The sequence below is a fragment of the Nilaparvata lugens genome, chromosome 5, assembly GCF_014356525.2.
Source record: "Nilaparvata lugens isolate BPH chromosome 5, ASM1435652v1, whole genome shotgun sequence".
Lineage (NCBI taxonomy): Eukaryota > Metazoa > Arthropoda > Insecta > Hemiptera > Delphacidae > Nilaparvata > Nilaparvata lugens.
Window position 1 is genome coordinate 69212240 of NC_052508.1, and position 23236 is coordinate 69235475.

The 23236-nt window shown below is 34.3% G+C and overlaps 1 protein-coding gene across 1 annotated transcript; it reads left to right on the forward strand.

The window, feature by feature from the left end:
- The first annotated feature begins 427 nt into the window (after positions 1 to 427).
- Positions 428 to 22925, forward strand: LOC111052179. The gene is made up of 5 exons (XM_039429175.1): positions 428 to 753; positions 12281 to 12493; positions 13967 to 14115; positions 18646 to 18918; positions 22394 to 22925. Exons 1-5 carry the CDS (start codon positions 687 to 689, stop codon positions 22739 to 22741), a joined length of 1050 nt encoding a protein of 349 aa, XP_039285109.1. The 5' UTR covers positions 428 to 686; the 3' UTR covers positions 22742 to 22925.
- Positions 22926 to 23236: the final 311 nt, after the last annotated feature.

The window sequence follows — 23236 nt, forward strand, 5'->3', positions numbered from 1 at the left end:
GCAATGACGTTATTTTTACTGAGAACATTGTCGTAATTTTTAAAATTGGAGCTAATTGGTCGGTCGTGATTCATTTTTTTCAACTAGGCTATTAAACTGATCTAACTTATTCTGTTAGAAAGGGACGGCTAGAAAAGCGATCGCTTCATTGTAGAGAATTCATATTGAAAAAGAGGGAAGGATAGAGAAAAATAGGAATGGAACAAGGATATAATGTTCCTATTTATTAATTATCGTATAAAGAATATTTGGAAGAGTGAGGAGAAGAACTGCAATCTGGAGATTCGAAATTTAGCTCTCCGGAAAGAGTACAGTATTGAGAGAGAGAGAGAGAGAGAGAGAGAGTGAGAGTACAGTATAGTAGTGAGATAATCAGAGAAGCGAGGAAGTGGACGATTTGAAATGCTGAGATTGTGCATTACTTTATTTGAATCTTCATGAATAATTTGCTTCCTTCAAAAAGCGCGATCGTTTTTTCTCAGAACCTGATGAGCTCATGATACTCAATCTAGCCGGCCGGTAGATTCGATGACGTCATGTAGTGCTCTTTGATTGGTCAGTTCAGTTGTGACGTCACACTCCAGGCCGCGGTATAATGTGTTTGCTAGGTTCCCACTCGACTTCAGCGCATCAGTTTTGTATGTGATTCTCAACTTGTAGCATCAATTTTTTTAGCAAAAGTGAAAATGCGGTGTGTTTTGTTCCTCTGCTTGTCTGTGGTGTTGGGATTGGCTGCCGGTTATCCACAGAGGCGTAAGTAGGAGATCAAATTGTGAAAAATATTGATTGTCGAACATTTATTTAAACCATTGATGTCGAACTACCCCATAACAAGAATATAGAGCTTTGGGAGAAAATAAAAAAGTGGATAATAATAGTGGTGCAATCTTCTATTTTCAAACGTTAATTATTATTCAATCATCAAAACATTATTGTTTCTTGATTCATTCCATATGAATGAATTCATATGAATGTTACAAACAATATAATAGTATTTCTTTCTTAATTGGAGAAATTTTTATGATTTGCAAAAATAAAAATTGTGGATGGAAATATTCTACTCTCAATCGTCAATTCAATCTTCGAAAAAATCATTAATTCTTGCTTAATATCACAAACAATACATGATACTATAGTAATATGTACTAAAGTTATTTCAAATCTGCGTAACTTTGCGAGAAAAATCAATATAAAATCAATCCTGAAATTGTATGAATCATGCAATTTGGGAAAAATATGAAATATAAATAGGTTTGAGGCTATCATTTTATATGATTTAAAACATGCCAACGATAAATTTCAATCCATTATTAAGGCTGTGCAAAGGCTAAAAATAGACTTTTCACTGTTGTTATTTTTCAATTTTTTCGATTTGTATAATTATTATCAAGCTATCAAGATGGAAAAGTTTTCTCAGGAAAACATTTTTTTTCGATTAACTTTTCGAGATATGAGCGCCTAAAGTTTAAATTTTTGGGACAGAACATTTCAAATTCGGTAAGAGATGAATCCATGAGACTCAGAGGATAAATTATTCATGGTATTGTTAATTGATTAAAACAAAAAAATCTGAAAATATCAATTTTTTAGAAAGTTATCCAATTTACTAAGAATGACCAAAAAAAACTTTTAGTTGAATTATTTTTCGTCATTTTTGGGTTCTTTCTCAAAATTTTTGTTTTAATCGATCAACAGTATCATGAAGAATTCATCCTCTGATTTCAGGGATTTATCTCTTACCGGATTTGAAATGTTCTGTCCCAAAAATTCAAACTTTAGGCGCTCATATCTCAAAAAGTAATGATCGGAAAAAATTGTTTTCCTGAGAAAACTTTTCCATTTTGATAGCTTGATAATATACAAATCGAAAAACTTTGGAAAATATCACCAGTAGAGAGTTTATTTCTAGCCTTTGCACAGCCTAGAGCTTATGTATTATAATTCAGACCAATAGAACTGCCAAGCCGTGTCATCAAAAATTTCATATTTGAAATGTGATTCATCTATTTATTTATCCAATATTGTACAATAATAACTCTAGAAATGACACAACAGGTTATAATATTGAATCAATCATTGATAAAAAAAGGCAGTGTGATTGAAAGATCTAGTAAATTCCAAAAATGTTTTGAAAATACCGTATTAGTAGGAAATACACCATAGAGAAAAGAAAACAACAAGAAACGGTTGGAACTCAGAAGAGCACCTATTATAATTTTTAGCGCAATGTAAAACAATATTTTCAATGAAATAACCATGGGAATGGATGATTCAAGAATCTTCCATAAGCCACTTTCATCTACAATAATGGAAACTATTGATGAAACCGGCTTATTATATTCATCATCGTCTAAAAATCAATGAAAATACTCCTAAGCCGGTAAAATAATAACGTAGCTGAGAATGAATTTATTATGCTCACTCTCACTAAACATGTTTTATGTCAAGTTGTGCCAATATCTAGTCCCATCATCAGTTATTTTTTTAACAATCCATTGACCTTTGGCCTATTTCAGCTATTATTAGAGTAGCAGAGTGGTATTAATATCATTATTGTTGGCGCAGAACAAAAATTATTTCATAAATTGAGTCAACATCTCCATTTACTTACATCGATTATACGGATAGAAGTTTTAATTCTTATTGACAGATAACTGTACAAAATTTGTACCAGATAGGAAAAGTTTCACTGAGTTATTTTTCTATTATATATTATCATTTTGTTATGTAACTTGTGATGAAAATATCTCGGGTAATTGAAGAATACTGTAATAATAGTTATGATTGATCAAACAATAACATCTACTGATCAACAATATAATTAACAATAAAAAGTAACTAGAGTAGAAAGCAATTGTTTGTTTATAGTTATAATTGTTTGTTTGAAGCCAGTTATAGTTATATACAGTTATATAAAGTCAGTTATATATACAGTGAATTTAAACATTAATTATTGCTGTTTCATTGTACAACTCGGAAATTCGAAATAGTAAATACTTTTCTAGGAAGTTGGTTAGCGTAAGAAAATTGAGAAAAGTACTCAATATTGATTATCATTCTAGTTTTGGTATTTACGAAATACTTACAACCTTAGCAAAGTAATAATGTTTGGTGGGAGAAAGCTAATTAAAAAAATACAGCTAATTTGATGATTTCAAGTTTATTTGAGAAGTTGAACTCAAGATTATTGTTATAATATGATTTGATATTTGAATTGAAACACTATAATCTGAAGATTTAACAATAAATAATATAATCCAAATAGGATGATATCACTACTATATATTGGAGTGATCCGTGGTCTAGTGGATAGAGTGCTTGCGTAGCAGCATAGAGATCCCGGGTTCAAACCCTCTCATTAGCAAAAGTTTTTTAACCAGATCACTCCCGTGTTATCGGATGGGCACGTTAAACTGTCGGTCCCGGCTGAAGTATGACAGTCGTAAGGCCCATTGACGGCTTAAATTATATATTCAGGCGGTGGGACCTTCCCGCAAGGGACTCCCCCACCAACAAAAGCCATACGAATTTACTTTACTTTTAATCCAAATATACATCTCTCTTTGTGAATTCTTATCAGATATATATCTCTTCGAGCGTGAATTATCTTATCAATTTATTTGGATGGAAGACTTTTTAAAACGTATCACCATCAGCAAAAAAATAAAAAATAGGCCTGTTTTTTTGCTAGAAAATATTGATTAATTTCTATCAGCAATCCTATTATATTTTATAATCAATCCTATTATAAATTTGGATTATATATTTTTGTATTCACGTTAACTGTCATTAATCTCTTGGATTGAATGCATAATTCCATAACAATTTTGTGAAACGATTTTTTCGGTAAATTTATCAAACTGTAACGTTACTATAATTTCAAATCAAAAAATTGTGAATAAAAAGTTCGTCTCAAATCAAATCCCTATTCCAATCTTTATCGTTGTAATGAATATTCTATGAAACATATCAAATATTCAAAAGATGGGTGACAATAATATAGTTTATCATCACCCTTATCCAAATAATTCAAAAGTCAACTGCAAAATCTGTTGAAAAGGTCTTCCATCTTCCTAGGTCGATTTGTGAACATTTCCTGAATGTTTGTGTTTGTAGCCTATTTTTGAAAGTGTGTATACATTGTGAAGATAACCACTATCAACAAAACTGTTTGTAAAAATGAAATTCATTGAAAAGTGAAATGACCGACTCTAGGATTTCCTGCGTACATTCTTCTTATTTCGAAGGTCAGCTCTGTTATTCCGTCTGCTGCTCAGTTGATTCATGCTTCAAATATCTGCTTGAGGTCAACTGAAGGTTGTATCTCATTATAGACGTAAAAATACAGTCAAGCTACAAGTCACAAACAATTAGTACAACCAAGTTAGCACTTGAAAACTGGGGGAAATGAAAATATCCATTGAGCGATTATAACTTGACTATTATTAACGATACCGATGCTCAGGTAATCTCAGATGAGATTGGAATGAAATGACATTCTATACTCTCTGGGTATCCTTCATATTAACAGAGATGAAATGAATAACATTATAGTTTTCTTTACACTATGATATAGTTTTATACGCTATAAATATAGTTTTCTTTAGGCTAGCTACATACACATCGATTCCTGTTGGTACGATATTTTGCCGTCCTTACAAATACTATTAGATTAAACAGATGGTTCCAAACACATGATGTTTTCCAAGTTCCATTTAATCTGATAGAATTCATAAGGACGGCAAAATATCATACGAACAAAAATCGATGTATGCGTTTCTGGCTTTACTCTATGATATTAGACTCTATCACTACGGTAACATGATGATGTCCTTTCCAATTACTAACATCATGCTGGGAAACTTTGGCATGATAAGTACTTGAAATCTTGAACTAATCAAAAATATTTGATACACTCTTCAGATTTTCTCTAGAAAATACCACAGTGAATTCATGTAATCTGTAGAACTGTTGAAGAAGATGAATTCATTCGGAATATAAGATAGAATAAATGAAGATTGCAACAAATTAATATAACTGAATATTGTAAGCAATGTATATCAAGTTACTGTCATGAAGTGGAAAAGTGGAAACTATAAACATTTAACGAGACAAATATTTTTGGTGCACAGCCCAACTATTATTCTCACCTTGTAATCTCTATGATCAAGGATAATTAGTGTACATAGCCTACACAATATAAAACTATATCAGTGTTTTAGTCTAGATCAGTGGTCGCCAAACTTATGAGCCTGTGAGCTAGAATAGCATTTATAAATCTTCTAGTGAGCTACCAAGCAATATTAGAATAAAGAAAGTATCTTTTATCGCCTATAAAGATACATTTCTAGTGTTGAAATCTACTTATCTCATAGCAAAAAGTATAACAAAAGTTGAAATGTACATTTCAATGAGAGCAGTGGAACTCTTTTTGGCGATCAAGTATTTTCTTGACGTTGTAGCCGCCATTCTGATGCAGTTGTCCAAAACATGTCCCTATATCGATTTTTTATGAATTTCATACTTGAAGAAGATGATTTACACAAGTAGGTAGAGCTGAGCATAGCTTTCAACCTCAATGCAACTTGAATAATAATTGGATATTTTTCTTTGGGGACTTGAGGCCAAATATTTCCAGTTGTAGAAATTGATCTGAGAGACAAGATCATTTTAAAAATCCACAAATTCCATTTCAACTGAAGCCTGATCTCCACCAAAATGTTTTACAACACAAGCTGAAAAATCTTCTGCATCGATCTCTACAAAAGGAGAGTTGACGAATTGTACCATATTCGATATGCTTTTAAAATCTTGAAATCGTTGATCAAACTGTTGTCTCAAGTCTGAAAGAATTGTAACGTATTCTTGGTTATGCTGAGGTGCTGTGGAGGATTTTTCTCGTCATTGATTTTCTTCAGACTGGAAAAGTGTTTATATTCAAACTGGACGACATTCTTTTCCCACATCTCAAGCTCCTTGGAAAACGATTTTACAGTTCAAATCATTCCACCGATGTCCTTATCTTTCCTTGAAACTGCACATTTAAATCATTCAACTTCTCAGTTATATATCTGTGAGGAATGCTACATTTTGTAGCCATGTTTCTCAATGCATGGTTGACAACCCAAGCATTTCTGTGAGCTACCAAAAACCACCCCACGAGCTACCGGTAGCTCGCGATCGACTGTTTGGCGACCACTGGTCTAGATGAATATTCAGATTGATTTCAATTTCAAATATTACTACGATCCACTTCAACTGTATATCGGTGCGTCAAATACAGTACACCCTGATCATATCACAATAATAAAGATGAGTCATTAGTTGTTACAAGTCTGTGCATTATTTCGTAGGCTATAGGTATATGAAATAGCCCATGGCCTATATATAGGTTGCATTGGGCGCGGCTTTTCTTTGACTGAAAAAGGAAACACTTCAAGGCTATGTACACATCTCACTCTCACAACTACAAGTAGTACTCACTTCAAACTGTCACTATTTCTCAGGCATAACCCAATGCATTTCATTCAAACAATGCTGACAGATAGAAGTGAATCTTGCTACACAGCAACAACACCTACAGCAATTATTTTTATTATCTTCGACGCGTCGATGAGTTGTTATTTAATGAAGACTTTTTATAGTATGCCGCGCTTGTTCCTTTTAGCCTACAGCAAAAAACACTTCATAGTGAGGTCTACGTTATGATGGCAGTGATTATGATAGAAGAAAAACGTTGCCGATCCTCTGTCTTGTCAATGCCTCCGGTAGCTGATACAGGTTTATTGATGTAATATTAACTGTACTAATGCCAATATCACCGTAAAAATCAGACTATAGAATTATTTATCATTAATCAGCTGTCGAGTGGATTATTAATTGCATGCTTCATTGTGTGCAATTGATATCTCAATGAAACTTGGTGAAAATCAGGTGTTGTGTGGACTATTAATTGCATGGCTAATCGCATGAAATTTTTATGCAATATCAAATGCATTATTGATTCCATGCAATGAGGCATGCGATTAATAACTAAAATCACATAATATTGTCTCTCGACCTTTCTATGCTTTCAACTCGGACTGACCTGTTGCCAGTATGTCTTGTAAAAGATTAACTTTTGATGTTAGCATTTCTGATACACCAACCCCAACAGCCATTATCGTTTTCACTCCGATATCTCGCCGACACGACATTCAGACAGGATTTACTCTGATGGACAGTCTAAGAGGAGGCTGTGGTTTATAACTGCGCGAAGTCTACTGTTCACAGAACTACTAGTATTTTATTTAGCAAGAAATTATATTTTTCAATAATTTCATATTAAATTTTCATAGTTAGAATGATATATTTTGTTAATGAAATATCAATTCTACATTGTTAAAGATGATCTGGCAAAGCGAGAAAGAGATAGCGCTATCCGCTTTGTTGAATGATAGACAAGGATAGCAATACTATTTGTATTGGTACCATTGAACTCATAAACACTGCCATTATAACGCGGACCTTACTATAGAAAGGAAGAGTGTGTGCTGACATGCTGAGTGTGTGTTGAGAACATAAACATAGGGATTTTGTGAGATTGTGGGATGGAATACTGAAATAGAAATTGAATTCCTGCTGGCGTAGATGTGTGGGCGTGACTTAGTCGGGAACTGAGTTTGACTGTAAATTCATGTGTGTTTTTATGGCTGTTAATATTGATAATAAATTCGCTTGACGGAATGTTGTTTATGACCTATGAGACTTCTCATAATTGCAAATAAAATTAATACTTATACTTAGATATACGGTGTCTCACAGAATGTATAACAGTCGAAGACTGTATATTCTACATTATTGAACGAGCGAAGTGAGGTCTAAGATTCAAGTCGACGGTTTGGCATTTCTCTTAATGTTTAAATGTTTATATGTTGCGCATTTACGGCGAAACGCGGTAATAGATTTTCATGAAATTTGACAGGTATGTTCCTTTTTTTAATTGCGCGTCGACGTATATACAAGGTTATTGGAAATTTTGCATTTCAAGGATAATATAAAAGGAAAAAGGAGCCTCCTTCATACGCCAATATTAGAGTAAAAATCAGACTATAGATTTATTCATCATAAATCAGCTGACAAGTGATTACACAGATGTGTGGAGAAGCCAGTCTATTGCTGTATTTCCATAAGGTCTATAGTTTCAATCAGGTACTTATGGATGAGAATACTTCGTGAGGTCTACTGTTCACAGAACTACTAGTATTCTTGTATTACTTTGGTATTGAAATTTTTCCAATAAGTCTTTACTCATTCGAAAGCTTATTTGTTGGCGTTAAAATAAAGATTCTATCATTATCGAAAATATATTGTTATCCTGACAAAACTGTTTGAAATTTGGTACTGATTCTCGACGAATGTACTTTTCCAACTTTGAGCACTCATTTTACTGGACATTTTCTGTTGCAAATTTCGTGAAGGAAACCCCATTGTTCTGACTTAGGTCTTCCTGATTTCCAGGTTTTCTTTCTTATTTCCTGGTCATTTAACTGACCTCTAACTGCTTCCTTTCCCATATCCTGGAATTCACACTCCGTGAATATGTTTGTAATCCTTTCAACTACCGGCAGAAAACAGAATTCAATAACTCACAATAATAGGCTAAGTTTAAATTGGACAAGGAAGTGACTGACTCAGTGGTAGCTCGCTAGCTTTATTACAATCGGAAAAATTAGATAAGTAAAGAATAAATAAGTTATCTTAGTTTGTTGTAGTTGTTCTATAGTTGGAATTGGAAAGGAAACTGCTTGACACAAACTCGCTCGATTCATCATCCCGCCAAGTGCTAATTGCCAAGTTTATTTCTTTCAAGTTTTTTCCTATTGCTTTTTGTATACAAAAGACAATAAATCTACCAAAAAATTAAATCAATTCATTCTCATAGTTTACAAATCATACAGTTACAAAAAATCACTTCACTTATATGGGATACTTATTGAAAATTAATAAAAACAATATAAAAACATGTAGTACCCCTTATTGAAAAATTTAGAATATTTTAATATTTTTTTTCAGTACAGTTACCGTACATTTATAGATAGATACCCTTACGTTTTGAGAGACTGACATGTAGGCTTAAGCCTGTGTTGTTTGTGAGGGTCTCGCTGAATTTAAAAACTATTAAACTTAATTTGAGAAAAATACAGATTAAAAGAGTTGATATTATGGAAAAAAAACAAACAAAGAAGGATTCATTCTTACGTAAAAAATCATGTTTTTGGACTCTGGGGACCTTGAAACGTATAGAAAACTTGAATTTGGGGCACCTTAATTTTTTTTGGAAAGCAATACTTTCCTTACCTATGGTAGTAGGGCAAGGAAAGTAAAAAAACTCCATAAGTGATGATGTAGAGGATGATTGTTTCGGGAAATTAAAGTTGATATATATATGTAACTTCCCCAGAAGATTGTGATCCACTATTCGGCCTCACAGTGCTGGTGCCAACCAAACTGCTTCTTCAGTGAATCAAATGGGATGATTGAATCACCCGCCATACTAATAAATCCTGATTTGGCCACTAGTGAATCATAATTTTTTCCCAAACTCAAGACATGACTGTTTTTCCAAACTAATGAAGAGTTTGAATTTGAATTAAATTCACACTTAATACACTTAAAAATGCATTTGGTGGCAACATTCCATGAACAGGATTTTGGTAGGTTGGTCCTCTGGTATCACAAATAAAACGTACAGCTGAAATTCCTTAGCGGCGTCTCGAGGCGCGTGATTAGAACCGCCGCGGCTAGAGCTCATAACCTGAATTCATTAGATTCGATGATTCTTAGAATATGAATCGTAGAAGCAATATAGTAGCCAACACTTCTAATTCATCTGTAGCCGATAGATATTTATCTCGGGCCACTCCCGTGTTTCGGATGGACACGTTAAGCCGTCGGTCCCGGCTGCCTAAAAAGCAGTCGTTAGGTCATGTCAGAGGCCCTGAAATTGATCAGTTGCGACCTGAAAACTCTGACACCAGACCTGAGCCAGCCAGGTACTCGATATTATTATTATTATTACAAATGATTATCTCAATCACCACGGCATTTATGTTGAAGAATAATCAATGTGGATTAATTGATTGCATGCAATGACGCATGCAATTGGTAACTCAAAGTAACATGTATTTTCTCCCGACTTTTCTCTGCTTTCAACTCAGTCAGCTTTTGATGTTTAAAACAGATGATTAGCATTGTCGATACACCAACCCAAACAGCTATTAGTCGTTTCCACACCGATATCTCGCTTCCACTACCAGGACAGATCACCCTAATGGACAGTATTGACAGTGGAGGTTTGTGGTATATAACTGCGCGAGGTCTACTGTTCACAGTACTACTAATTCGAAAACGTTTATATATATTTTTTTAATGTAGTGGAAGTGCTGAACATTTTGTCTGTCTGTATGCAACGCGATTACGGCCAAACGCGTTGACAGAATTCGATGAGATTTGGCATGAATATCCTTTTTCAACTGCGCATCGATGAATACACAAGTTTTTTTGAAATTTTGCATTTTAAGGATAATATGAAAAGAAAAGGAATTCCTTCATTCTCTGATATCACTACATATGATTATATCATTTACTTTGAAGATAGGACTAATCGGACTATAGAATTATTCATAATCAATCAGCTGACAAGTGGATCATTCATTACATGCATTACACATATGTCTGGCCGTGTCTATTTCTATAAGGTAGGGTTTCAATATTTGTCATGATGCGTGTCCATCAGTATCAATATTTTCACATTTGAAAAACAAATTTAATAGGTGATTGAAAATAAAATAAAAATTGATCAAATGAACTGAATATTGAAAACACAAATTTGAAATTTAAAAAGTGGTTGACAATTTAAAATTTGTGTTTTCATTATGGAAAAGTACCACAACATCACTCACAACACAACTGTAAAGAACTGAATAATGCTGAAGAAATTATAATATTCTTGATTGAAAAAAATAATTTTAAAATAGTTGAGAAATATTTTTATCAGATGGAAAGATTATCACGGAACTGGATAAATTATCATATGGGATACAAATTCAAACGTGAATTGAGTTTATTAACATACGTGAGTTTTTACTTTCCTTGCCCTATTACCATCGGTAAGGAAAGTATTGCTTTCCGAAAAAAATTAAGGTACTCCAATTTGTAGATGTCTATACGTTTCAAGTTCCCCTGAGTCCAAAAAAGTGGTTTTTGGGTATTGGTCTGTATGTGTGTGTGTGTGTGTGTGTGTGTGTGTGTGTGTGTGTGTGTGTGTGTGTGTGTGTGTGTGTGTGTGTGTGTGTGTGTGTGTGTGTGTGTATGAGTGTATGTGTGTCTGTGTACACGATATCTCATCTCCCAATAAACGGAATGACTTGAAATTTGGAACTTAAGGTCCTTCTTCTATAAGGATCCGACACGAACAATTTCGATGAAATGCAATTCAAGATGGCGGCTAAAATGGCAAAAATGTTGTCAAAAACAGGGTTTTTCGCGATTTTCTCAAAAACGGCTCCAACGATTTTGATCAAATTCATACCTAAATTAGTCAATGATAAGCTCTATCAACCACCATAAGTCCCATATCTGTAAAAATTTTAGGAGCTCCGCCCCATCTAAGCAAAGTTTGATTTTAGATTCCCAATTATCAGGCTTCAGATACAATTTAAACAAAAAATTCCAAGTGGAAAAGATTGAGCATGAAAATCTCTACCATTAATGTTCAGTAACATTTTTACCTTAAATTGAAAATAAGCCTGAAATTCGAGAAAATGTGATTATTTCAATTGCAAAACTGTTGACTACTGTTGATTCTATTGAATCATTCACTGTGAAGAGATAGCAGACCTCGTGTGTTTCTAGCGTTATTGTCCTGTCACCAGCTGGCTCAGATCATTGAAAAGTAGTAGACTTTAGATGCGCGGGAACACTAGCGTCAGGTGATCAATTTTCATAACGGCAAGGAGAGTTGTGTGCGAGTGCGCCACACCAGATTTTTGATCTTGGAGAGAACAAATAACAGTTTTTAAAAGTAAATTATGATTCAACTGTGAATTGTGATTCAACTGATTCAACTAGAACAGGTGACATGAGATACTTCTGGATGAGAAAACTGTGTGAGGTCTACTGTTCACAGAGCTACTAGTTAAAAGCTAATCAAATTTAAAATTCGAATAAAGTCAACTGGATCATATTTTTAATAATTTTTGATGACAATTTTTTTGATTGAGGTGTTTTTGGTCGACAGCACCCCAGTACGACGTGCCCTACCACCTGTCCCCCTACAACCCGTTCCACTCGGCGGACCCGGCCCGGAGGCACAGGGATCTCGTCGACGATGAATCGCCGGAGTCCGACTCATCCTACGGTCAGCGCGGCTTCGCTCGCCCGGACTTTGGACTCTCCGACTTCGACACGCCATATTCACCATCCTTCTCTGGCATGATGAGTCAGATGCAAGGTGAGTGAGATAGCAACAACCATCATTCATTCATTGTAAAAACTGTAGACCTCCAACTATAGTCAAGTACACGTTATAATGGCAACATGCATTTGATTAACATTGGTATTGGTTAATTTAATATTAGGATAGAATATAATAGAATTCTTTATTGTTATAAACACAAGATGATTTGCAGTTGAAAAAGTCTATAAAATAAATAAATGAGTAATGATTATTATTAAACAAAAATCCAAATTAAATGCTGTAATTCACCCCGAAGACTTCTGCTACTGCTAAAGGTGCGTACAGACTTTCGTTCCGCTCCAAGACCGAACGTCACTCCAGCAGAGCGATTGATGATCGACCGGCGAGCAACAATGGTTCGACCGGGGAACGCGAGAAGATCTACCATCTTCCGTAACGTTCATGATCGGTGCGAGTAGAGAGCGGAGGCGGAGCGATTGCTGTGCGATGGTGGTACGTGGGCGGTACGAGGGAGGAGCGTGCTCGGTGCGGGTTAGGAGCACGAGTATGTGTACGCAGCTTAATATTGACAACAGTGCAAACAGCTAGATGGAAATTCGATGAGCGCTACTATACAAAAATTATTTGTCAGCCCGGGAATCGAACTCAGTACCTCCTAATTGCCGGTCAGGAATGCTTACCCTTACACCCAACTGACAATCTCCGGATAGCAGCGCGCTCAATTTAAATAATTGCAATTGAGATAATTGCAGTATCTCAGTAATTTCCATCTGTAGACTGGCTGGCCGCTGTAAAATGAGCGCTGACATTTTTGTGAATATTACCCCGCGAAACCATACCTTGTCTATAATGCCGTTCCATAATCAGAGTCACGGAGGCGAAGCTACTGTTCTTTATCACTTTCTTGAATGGAATAATATAATTGCTAAAATAATAATATAATATAATATAATATAATATATATAATATAATATAATATAATATATATAATATATATAATATAATATAATATAATATAATGTAATTAGTCCGAGATAAATTACTTTTAACATGAAGAGGAGAAACCCATTTCTCCCTCCACAGTTTGTAGCATAGACACAGACGGACATCCTGCGCACAATTGGATGCGCCGTGTCATTTTGCTTCATGTTCTTGTGATGAAAACATCTCTGTAACATACACAAACCAATATACCTGCTGACCAGTACACTACTTGGAACATTGCCAGCAATAGATGGAGGGGAGTGTTGCCGCGTCGTTACAAAGCTCTCACTCAGACACAAAAAAAGGAGAATGCTGCTAGGTAGTGGGAGTGATTAGTGGAGGATAGAGCATCGGACCTCTCCGTCTTCGAGAAAGAGCCATGTTAAAAGTAATTTATCTCGCACTTTAGTTGACAAGCTATCTGTTCTAGGCACTCAAGCTATCTCTTGAAGCCATCTGCGTTCATGAAGAAACTCAATTTCATGCTGTGGAATTCAATGCATGATTTTTCTCTGATTACAGAAATGATGGTTCGCCTGCGTCAAGAGATGAACGAAATCCTTCGCCGTCTGCCAGCGAGTGGCTCAGATGACGAGAGCTCTCTCATCCCCTCCACGAGTGACGCACTCGACCTCAGCAATGCCCAGAACAAGACTACTTATAGAACTGAGGTAAATATTAAATATTAATAATCAATAGACATTATTTGTAGGGCTAAGATTGCCTTGCTGCCTATCTCCAATGGTAGATGCTTATGCCTCCACTACATGGCCACTAACGGTAGACCATGCATGTTAAGGCTGTGCAAAGGCTAAAAATCAACTTTCTACTCGTGATATTTTTCAAAGATTTTCTATTTGTATATCATCAAGCTATCAAAATGAAAAAGTTTTCTCAGGAAAACATTTTTTTCCTACAGTTACCTTGAAAAGTGACCATTCCTGCACTGATTACAGAACGCAAAGAATCACTTTTCCGCACTAGTGCGCAAAGTGATTACTTTGCATACTCCAGATTTGAAGCATGACAACGCAAAATAGTTAGTAGGTTATATGGAGCACCAGTGCAGCAAAATCAAAATTAAGTTGGTAACAGTGACTGTGGTGCACGTTATAATATGGCTGCAGTGGACAACGATGACAGTGACAGCCACCACATATGCCGCCTTCATTCATTTACTACATTATTATTCAATTTTGAATAAATTAAGGTTTTCATTAATAATAAAATTACACAGAAAAACATTTGATGGATTTCAAGGAATTTTACCCATAATTACCCACTTTTCATATTCAATGGTAACTGTAGGAAAAATTTAATGTGAATGTTAAATGTGCAAATTTCCTCTGCTGCACTCAAGAAATCATTCCACCCTCGCCTACGGCTCGGGCGTAAACGTTTCTTTCGGTGCAGCAAACTGTCACTTTGCCCACTAGTTGCACAAATAACTATTTCCGATCATTACTTTTTGAGACATGAGCGCCTGAAGTTTGAATTTTTGGGACAGAACATATAAAACTCCGTGAGAGATAAATCCATGAGATTCAGAGGATAGATTCTTCATGGTATTGTTGATCTAGTAAAACAAAAATTTTCTGATAATATCAATTTTTAAGATAGTTATTCAATTTACCAAAAATTACTCAACTAAAAGCTATTTAGCTTGATGATATACAAATTGAATGAAAAAGACTAAGAAATTGTCAAAAAACCACTGATTTATTGATAATTAGAAAGACCGGTTTCGGTTATTACACCATTGTCAATCTCTGATAAACTCAGAGAACTAAGTTTATCAGAGATTGACAATGGTGTAATGACCGAAACCGGTCTTTCTAATTATCAATAAATCAGTGGTTTTTTGACAATTTCTTAGTCTTTTTCATTCAATATGAATAATTACCACAATATCAACTTCTCAACTACACAAAAAAGACATACAAATTCAAAAACTTTGAAAAATATCACGAGTAGAAAGTATATTTTTAGCCTTTGCACAGCCTTAACATGCACATACACATGTTCATCATCAGCAACAGGCTCCCAACATAAGATTAACAACCAATAACAGTATACAACCCAATGGAAAACTACAAATTGAAATTATATAAAAATAATCTGACCTCAAATAGAGCAGCGAGAAAAAAACAACAAAAATTACAGATACAAAATCCAAACTTCAAAAAGGTATGCCTGAAACGTTTCTCTGTGATGACAACAATGCATGACGACTGTTTATCATGAATGCTTTTGATTCATGCATGTTGTACAGTTAGTGGCCAGCCTTATCTCGAAACTATATCGCTGAGTTGATCTTCGAATATCCTACGTCTCCAATCGACATGAATCGGAGAAGAGGCAAGCCGAGCTGTGTGAAGTTCATAGTCAACCGCTCGAAAATAGTCCAATGGAAATTGGAGCGGCTGAGTACATCCTCACCTTGAATAATTGAATTACAAGAGCCAAGAAAAGCATGTTAGTTTTTCAATAAGTTATTTCTAAACAATGTAACTAGAATACAAGGTACTGGCCATGCTCATCTCGATCTTTTTATGATCTAATACTATATTATTTAATGATCAGAGTCAGATGATCGGTGAGACGTCATTGGTGCTCTAAATATCTATTATTCCTATCTTTTCAATGTTAAATTGAGCTACTTTGTAAGTCTTTTTCTCAAGAAATACATAACTTTCAAGTCCCATCGACATTTCCTACGATTTATACAATATTTATCTTCAGTTTTTTTTTTAGAAATTCAATACTTTTGGACGGCTGGATCTTTCAGAATGATTAATTTTGTAAGAGCCTGCACATCGAATACCTGTTGCTCTCTTATTGAAAATGTACATGCTTCCCCTGGCTCTTTTGTAATTCAATTACTCAATGCTAACGAATTTGATAATATCGATCATTGAATAAGAAATTGAAAACGTGAAAACATTGATTGTACTAATTATTATTGATTGTCTGTGTACTGTATATTATATGATGTAGAATCAATAGAACATCTCGCCTAATCCCTTAGGAGGATCTCTTTTATTCTAGGTACCTTGTTTCTAACTAATGAATTATAGGAGCACAGGTATTCGATGTGCAAGCTCTAACAAAATCAAGCATCATGAGAGATCATGATAGATCCAGCCGTCCAAATGTGAAACTCTACAAAATTAAAAATAAATATTGAATTAATCGTAGGAAATGTCGATGGGACTTGAAAGTTATGTAGTTTTTGAGAAATATACTTACAAAGTTACTCAATTTTACATTCAAAAGATAGGAAGAATAGATTTTTAGAGCATCAATGACGTAACACCGAACAGCTGGTTTCAATTTGTTACTGCGCATATTTCAATGAACACCACTTTGTATTCTAGGTACATTGGCTCTAGCTATACAAACAAATATCGGGGCACCGAGCTCCGCTCTGGAGTACAAAAGCTTATAAATTTTATTACGAAAGAAGAAATTATCATATCGCTCCCTTGGTTTGACAAGGTTCTAACTGCATCAAAGTGGGTTTTGAGATAAACGAGTTCAACGTTTTGACTAGTTATAACTTTTTTATTTATGGTTTAATTCTATACATTTTTTGTTAATCATTCTAGATGGATATAATTTACAGAATCCACATTTAACAATGAGAAAATATTATTCAATTTCTGTCTGTTTTAGCATTGTCAAATGCAGTTAGAATCCTTGTCCAAAACGTAAATGGCTTTTGGGATCTAGACATAGTTGTAACTGCACATAGAACTTTGTCAAAAAAAACAACTTTATTATATGAATTCAAATTGTGTGGTACAAAGTTCCAGCTCAATAAAAAATGTTGAGAAAATCAATGAAAATTCCTAAAGAAAAATTGAAATATATTATGATAATGTTCTCAGATCAATTTCAGATCAATAAAAATGCTTCGAAATCAATGAAATTCACTTTTTAAAATATGATACATGATACAGAAACTTACTGTTCATCTAAATGGAATATTGCATTATAGTATTCCCTATAATCATGTACTGGCATGTAGGGAAAAGCTGCCTTGATATATTTTTTCTTCTCATCACTCACTCCTTTTGTAGGTTTTTGCAATTTTGATGTAACCTGGAACACAATTACACACAAAACATATTATGTTTATTGTTCATACAGAAAGGTTCTATCTAATCACAGTGGATTGAGATTAATTCCCAGAGGAATGCAAAAATTTCTCTCACAAAAGCATGTTCAATTTCAATCCAAATCAGAGAAGACCATTCCAAAAAGATAGCTTATCAAATTGGTTCTACCAGAATTAATCAGGATTAAAATTTAACCGGCTCTTGTACAACCGGCACTGATTGAATGATTACAAAAGTTCAACAGCTGAGTCATAATTTTGTTTCAGTTCCACACACATGCACTCGCTCACTCACTTCCATCATCAACAGACCACAAAATTTCCAGCTGTTTTTCCAAGGACGTATTTATCATTTTAATGCCCTTCAGCTAGTCATCCCCGGGTTGAGACCTAGTGCAATCGAATTTTTATATCATAAACCTACTTTGCTCCAAATTTCGTGTGAATCGTATGAGCCGTTTTCGAGATCCGGTCACATACAGATATATACAGTATATAAACATAAAAACATCTAAACATATAAACAGAAATTGCTCGTTCAATAGTCTACTTACAAAGTTACTCAATTCAACATTGAAAAGATAGGAAGAATAGATTTTTAGAGCACCAATGACGTCACACCGAACAGCTGTTTTCAATTTGCTACTGCGCATATTTTCATGAACACCACCTTATGCATTCTAGGTACATTGGCTCTAGCTATGCAGACAATACAGCTAACTCGAATCCTAGCATTTGCTTGAAAATTACATCATCATCATCATCATCATCGTCATGGATTAGGCTTTTGAAGCCTGTTCCGGCGTCCATCTCTTCCTCGGTCTACCAATACTTCTTCTGCCTATTGGCTTGTGGAGTAGGGCATTCAATGGGAAATGGTCTTCAGGCATTCTAAGAACATGATCTGACCACTTATTTCTATATGTTTTTATCAAACTCAACACTGGTTGGACATCACATTCTCTTCTTATATTTTCATTTCGAATCCGATCCTCTCTTGTGCATCCTATGACAATTGTTAGCTCTTATTCAATCGTCCTTACTTGACTTAAATTATATTGATTTATTCTCTTTGTCACAGCTAATTGACGGTCAAGTGTACAGCATCAACGAAACGGTGATCAGAAGCGGAAACGACGAGGTGGGAACCATCCTCCGCGTGAAGACGATCCGCGTGGTCCCCAATGAGGATGTGCCTACCTCGGACGGTGACCACGACCTCTACCCGACCACCGTCAGGACGGACGCCGACTCCACCCAGGAACAGGAAAGCGGGGAAGTCGTGCCAGCCACCAGGAACGCCAAGAACAACAATAATTACAACAACGACAACAACGAAATACCTGTTGAAAAGGTCGGTACCGAAGTGGAAGATCTCAACAAGGCCTAATAACCATTGTATAATCTATATATAGATTACCCTCCACAATCATCCTCAATCAAGCGCATTCATACTGATCATAATAATTGTCAGGAAAAGTGCTAGCTAATAACATAGTTGATACTTATTGCTCGAAGGTTGCAGTGTTTAATATAGCCTATTCCATATTGTAAAACTTTTGAGAACGAAGTTCAATTCTGTACCCATAATGTTACATTCATATTAACTCTAAATTAATACTTTGCTAGAAGGTTGCAGTGTTTGAAAGAGCCTCTGTTCCATTGTAAATTTTATGAGAACGAATAAAATAGTAAATCTATTTTTCTACCCAGAATATATTTAAATAAACTATCAATTTAGAAGATGTCTATTAATAGACAGAACGAGTTTAATCTTGAATCTATTCTCTTACCCATAAATTAATATGCAGTGTTTAATAGAGTCTCTGTTCCATTGTAATATTCTATGAGAACGAATTAAATCGTAAATCAATTTTCTACCTATAATATATTTATATCAACTATCAATTTAGAAGATATTCATTAATAGACAGAACGAGTTAAATCTCGATTCTATTCTCTCAACCATGAAATAATTTTATATTTATCTGTATATAACTATCAATAAACTTTCTCTCTAACAATGTTCCAAGAGCATTCTAGTGAATATTACATCTTGCCTATAAAATATAATGCTGATATATTAAAAAGCATGTTGTAAATACTTGTCATTGACTAGAGGCATAATGGATTATTTACATACAATTTCACATAATATTAAAATACTGGTCTTGTTTCTGTTGAAACCCTTACTTGATTTTCAATGAGTTGAAGTAAAGTTGATGTAGAAGTTGTACGTAAGTTGAGTTTAACTTTTAAAGCTGAGTTTAAGTTACTTAAGTCAAGAGAGCATTTTTGTATCTACTTCCAATCTAATTCGATCTGGCTGATCAAAATATATAGTAAATATATATAGGCTAATAGTGGATCAATTTTTTTTCATACTTATATGCATAGTTTTGCATTACATTCATCATAAAATAAAAATGTAGAAATAATGGTCTTAGAAGAGTAAAGGAATCCTGTACTACCTACATTAATGTTTGGAGTTGGTTGGTGATGAAATTATTGAATGTAATTTTTGTAGACATTCCAAGAATTAATTTTAGTGAGTAGACTTTTGTCTCAATTGATTGACTGTGAAACTAATCAAAATCATCTTATTTATTTAATTTTCAATCGTAGTTGATTTTAGTTGTTTATGTTTTTGCAATCTCTCTGTGATTAACATATTATTGCTGTTATCTCTCTAGAATAGTATTCGATACATTCTTGAATGGGTAAAAATTCTTAGACCTGCTAAAGTATACCAGATGAAATAAGTTAGATCAATGAAGAGCTTGGATCAAACAGATTGTATAGTAGTTCCTAGTTATGTAATAAAACCATTTGAAGATAAAAAGTATGAAGTCAATTTTTCTTCAACGAAGTTTTCATCTTTAATTAAAATTAATGTTTATTATTATCAATTCATTGATTTTTCATAGACCTCCAATAATTCTAATCACGCTATTTTTGTAAAACTCTTGAGCCATATATTTTTCAAATCCATACTCAGCAGTCAGCAATAAATTTTTCAAGAGAGGTAGAGCAGGAGATATTAGTTCAGAAAACTGATAATATCTTCATTAAAATACATGGTTAGATAGATAGATGAGCTGGTGGTTTGAATTTACTCTGAGAAATTCCATCCAGATGTGATTGATAAAAATCTGTTGTGGCGCACTCACACAACTTTCCTTGCGGAAAGCAATACTTTCATTACCTATGGTAATAGGGCAAGGAAAGTAAAAAAATTTGGCTAATTGTATGAATCATCAATCAAGATTTCTCTTAACATACTGACAAATCTTCCTATAGTTTGGTTGAAGTTGAGATTTACGACTAGAGAATAGTCCAAAAAAATTAAACACATGAAATTAACATATACAATTATTGGAAACTATAATAATTATGAATACGGTATACATTATTTAGTAGATCAACTACGGTACCTAATATATTTTATTTCTTATTCTGAAATTAACATATACAATTATTGGAAACTATAATAATTATGAATACGGTATACATTATTTAGTAGATCAACTACGGTACCTAATTAAAGTACTACGGTACTTTAAATTTCCTCAGTAAAACATAACCTATTTTTTCGGACATTTCATTATTAATTTATCAAAATTTGGGAACAGAATAGTTTTGGGCTATGCCTGTTGTTCTATCCCGATCATATTCATATGATTTGTAATTATATCAACGAATAAATAAATAATGATATATTTTATTTCTTACTCTGTACCCAGTTCACCTCCTCTTTATAAAATTACTCAGAAGCGATTCTGTATTCTACATCTTTGTACTACCATACAGAAAATATAAAGCATAAGATAGATTATAGCTTATGCCAACTTTTCTCTATGGTTTATATTTTATATACAATAAAAACATGAAATCTTGCTCTTCGTTGAAATTTAATTCTTGTTCTGGGATCAAATAGTTGTTAATGTGAAATAAATTCAAAGCCTACCTAATACGGTACCTATTGTGTCCGACACGTCTATCTAATGCATAGACACTCATAAACTCTGATAAGTAGAATAAGGCTAGGCACACACCAGTTAGTCAAGACAAGACATGATCAGACACGTTTAGTCACAATACTTCACATAGTTTCTTACGAAGACATGTCTAATTGCAATGAATAATCAGTGTGTGTTGCGTCATAAGCAACTATGTGAAGTATTGTTACTAAACGTGTCTGATCATGTCTTGTCTTGTCTTGACTAACTTGTTGCACACACCAGTTAGTCAAGACAAGACAAGACATGATCGGACACGTTCAGTCACAATACTTTACATAGTTGCTTATGAAGACATGTCTAATTGCGATGACTAATCAGTGTGTGTTGCGTCATAAGCAACTATGTGAAGTATTGTGACTAAACGTGTCTGATCATGTCTTGTCTTGTCTTGACTAACTGGTGTGTGCCTAGCCCAAGCGGTCCCAGGATATCCAGAAAGAAAAAAAGTTATATTCTATACTTTCTGAGAACATCAGACCTTGAAAGAGAAGAATATAAGATCACACTACATGCTCGGGAAAACATGTTTTCAAAGGAAACACATTTTGCACGATCTGCCATTGTGTTTTGTTGGAATAATAATATTAAAAAAAATAATTTAATAATCCAAAAAATCTTTAATGACATCAACAACAACAAGTTTAATATAATCACTTGTTAAATTTTCTATACAAATAGCCTTCAGGCCTGGAAGGGGAATAATTTTGCATAAGCTACAGCTTTGTTAAAATAATTGCATTTTCTGCTCAGAATTTTTGTATTCCTCGGGCACACCTAACCAGCTTTTTGTGTTGTTTACTCGCACAGATGCAGCTACCCTACCGATCAGCTGATCCCGATCAAGTTGAACAACATTTTAACGAAATCCAGTCGAATGAAATTCCAACCAGTGATGCGGCCGATGAAACTGACTTGGATGAACCTCACAGTCTGAGCGATGATATCGCGGTCAACTACATTGCAGCCAATAGGAAGCGAGGATCCATCATGATGATTCCCTCCGATGTTGAACTCATCGGGGTTGAAGCTCCTCAACAGAACCAGTATTATAAGTATGATTTGGACGCTGACAGCCAGGTGCCTGCCCTTGAACCAATCGCTGAATCTATGGATGAGGTTGAGGATGTTGAACTCAGAGATGAGGAACTACCTTAAACAATCATCTAAACACAACCTTCGATGATTCAGACACCAAAGTTACAGAAAACAAAATATTGAATAAAATTATCCAGAGCTTTAGGGGTACCGGTGAGAATTATGTTGAGCTCAGAGATAAAGAATTATCAAAAACACAACCTTGAAATATTTCGATGACTCAGCCATCAAAGTTACAAAAAAATACTAGTGATTAAAATTATCCAGAACTTTAGGGATACCTTTTTTGTGTAGTTGAGAAGTTGATATTGTGGTAATTATTCATATTGAATGGAAAAGACTAAGAAATTGTCAAAAAACCACTGATTTATTGATAATAAGAAAGACCGGTTTCGGTTATTACACCATTGTCAATCTCTGATAAACTAAAACAGTTTTAGTGTCAAAAAACCACTGATTATTGATAATAAGAAGACCGGCTTCGGTTATTACACCATTGTCAATCTCTGATAAACTAAAACAGTTTTAGTTTATCAGAGATTGACAATGGTGTAA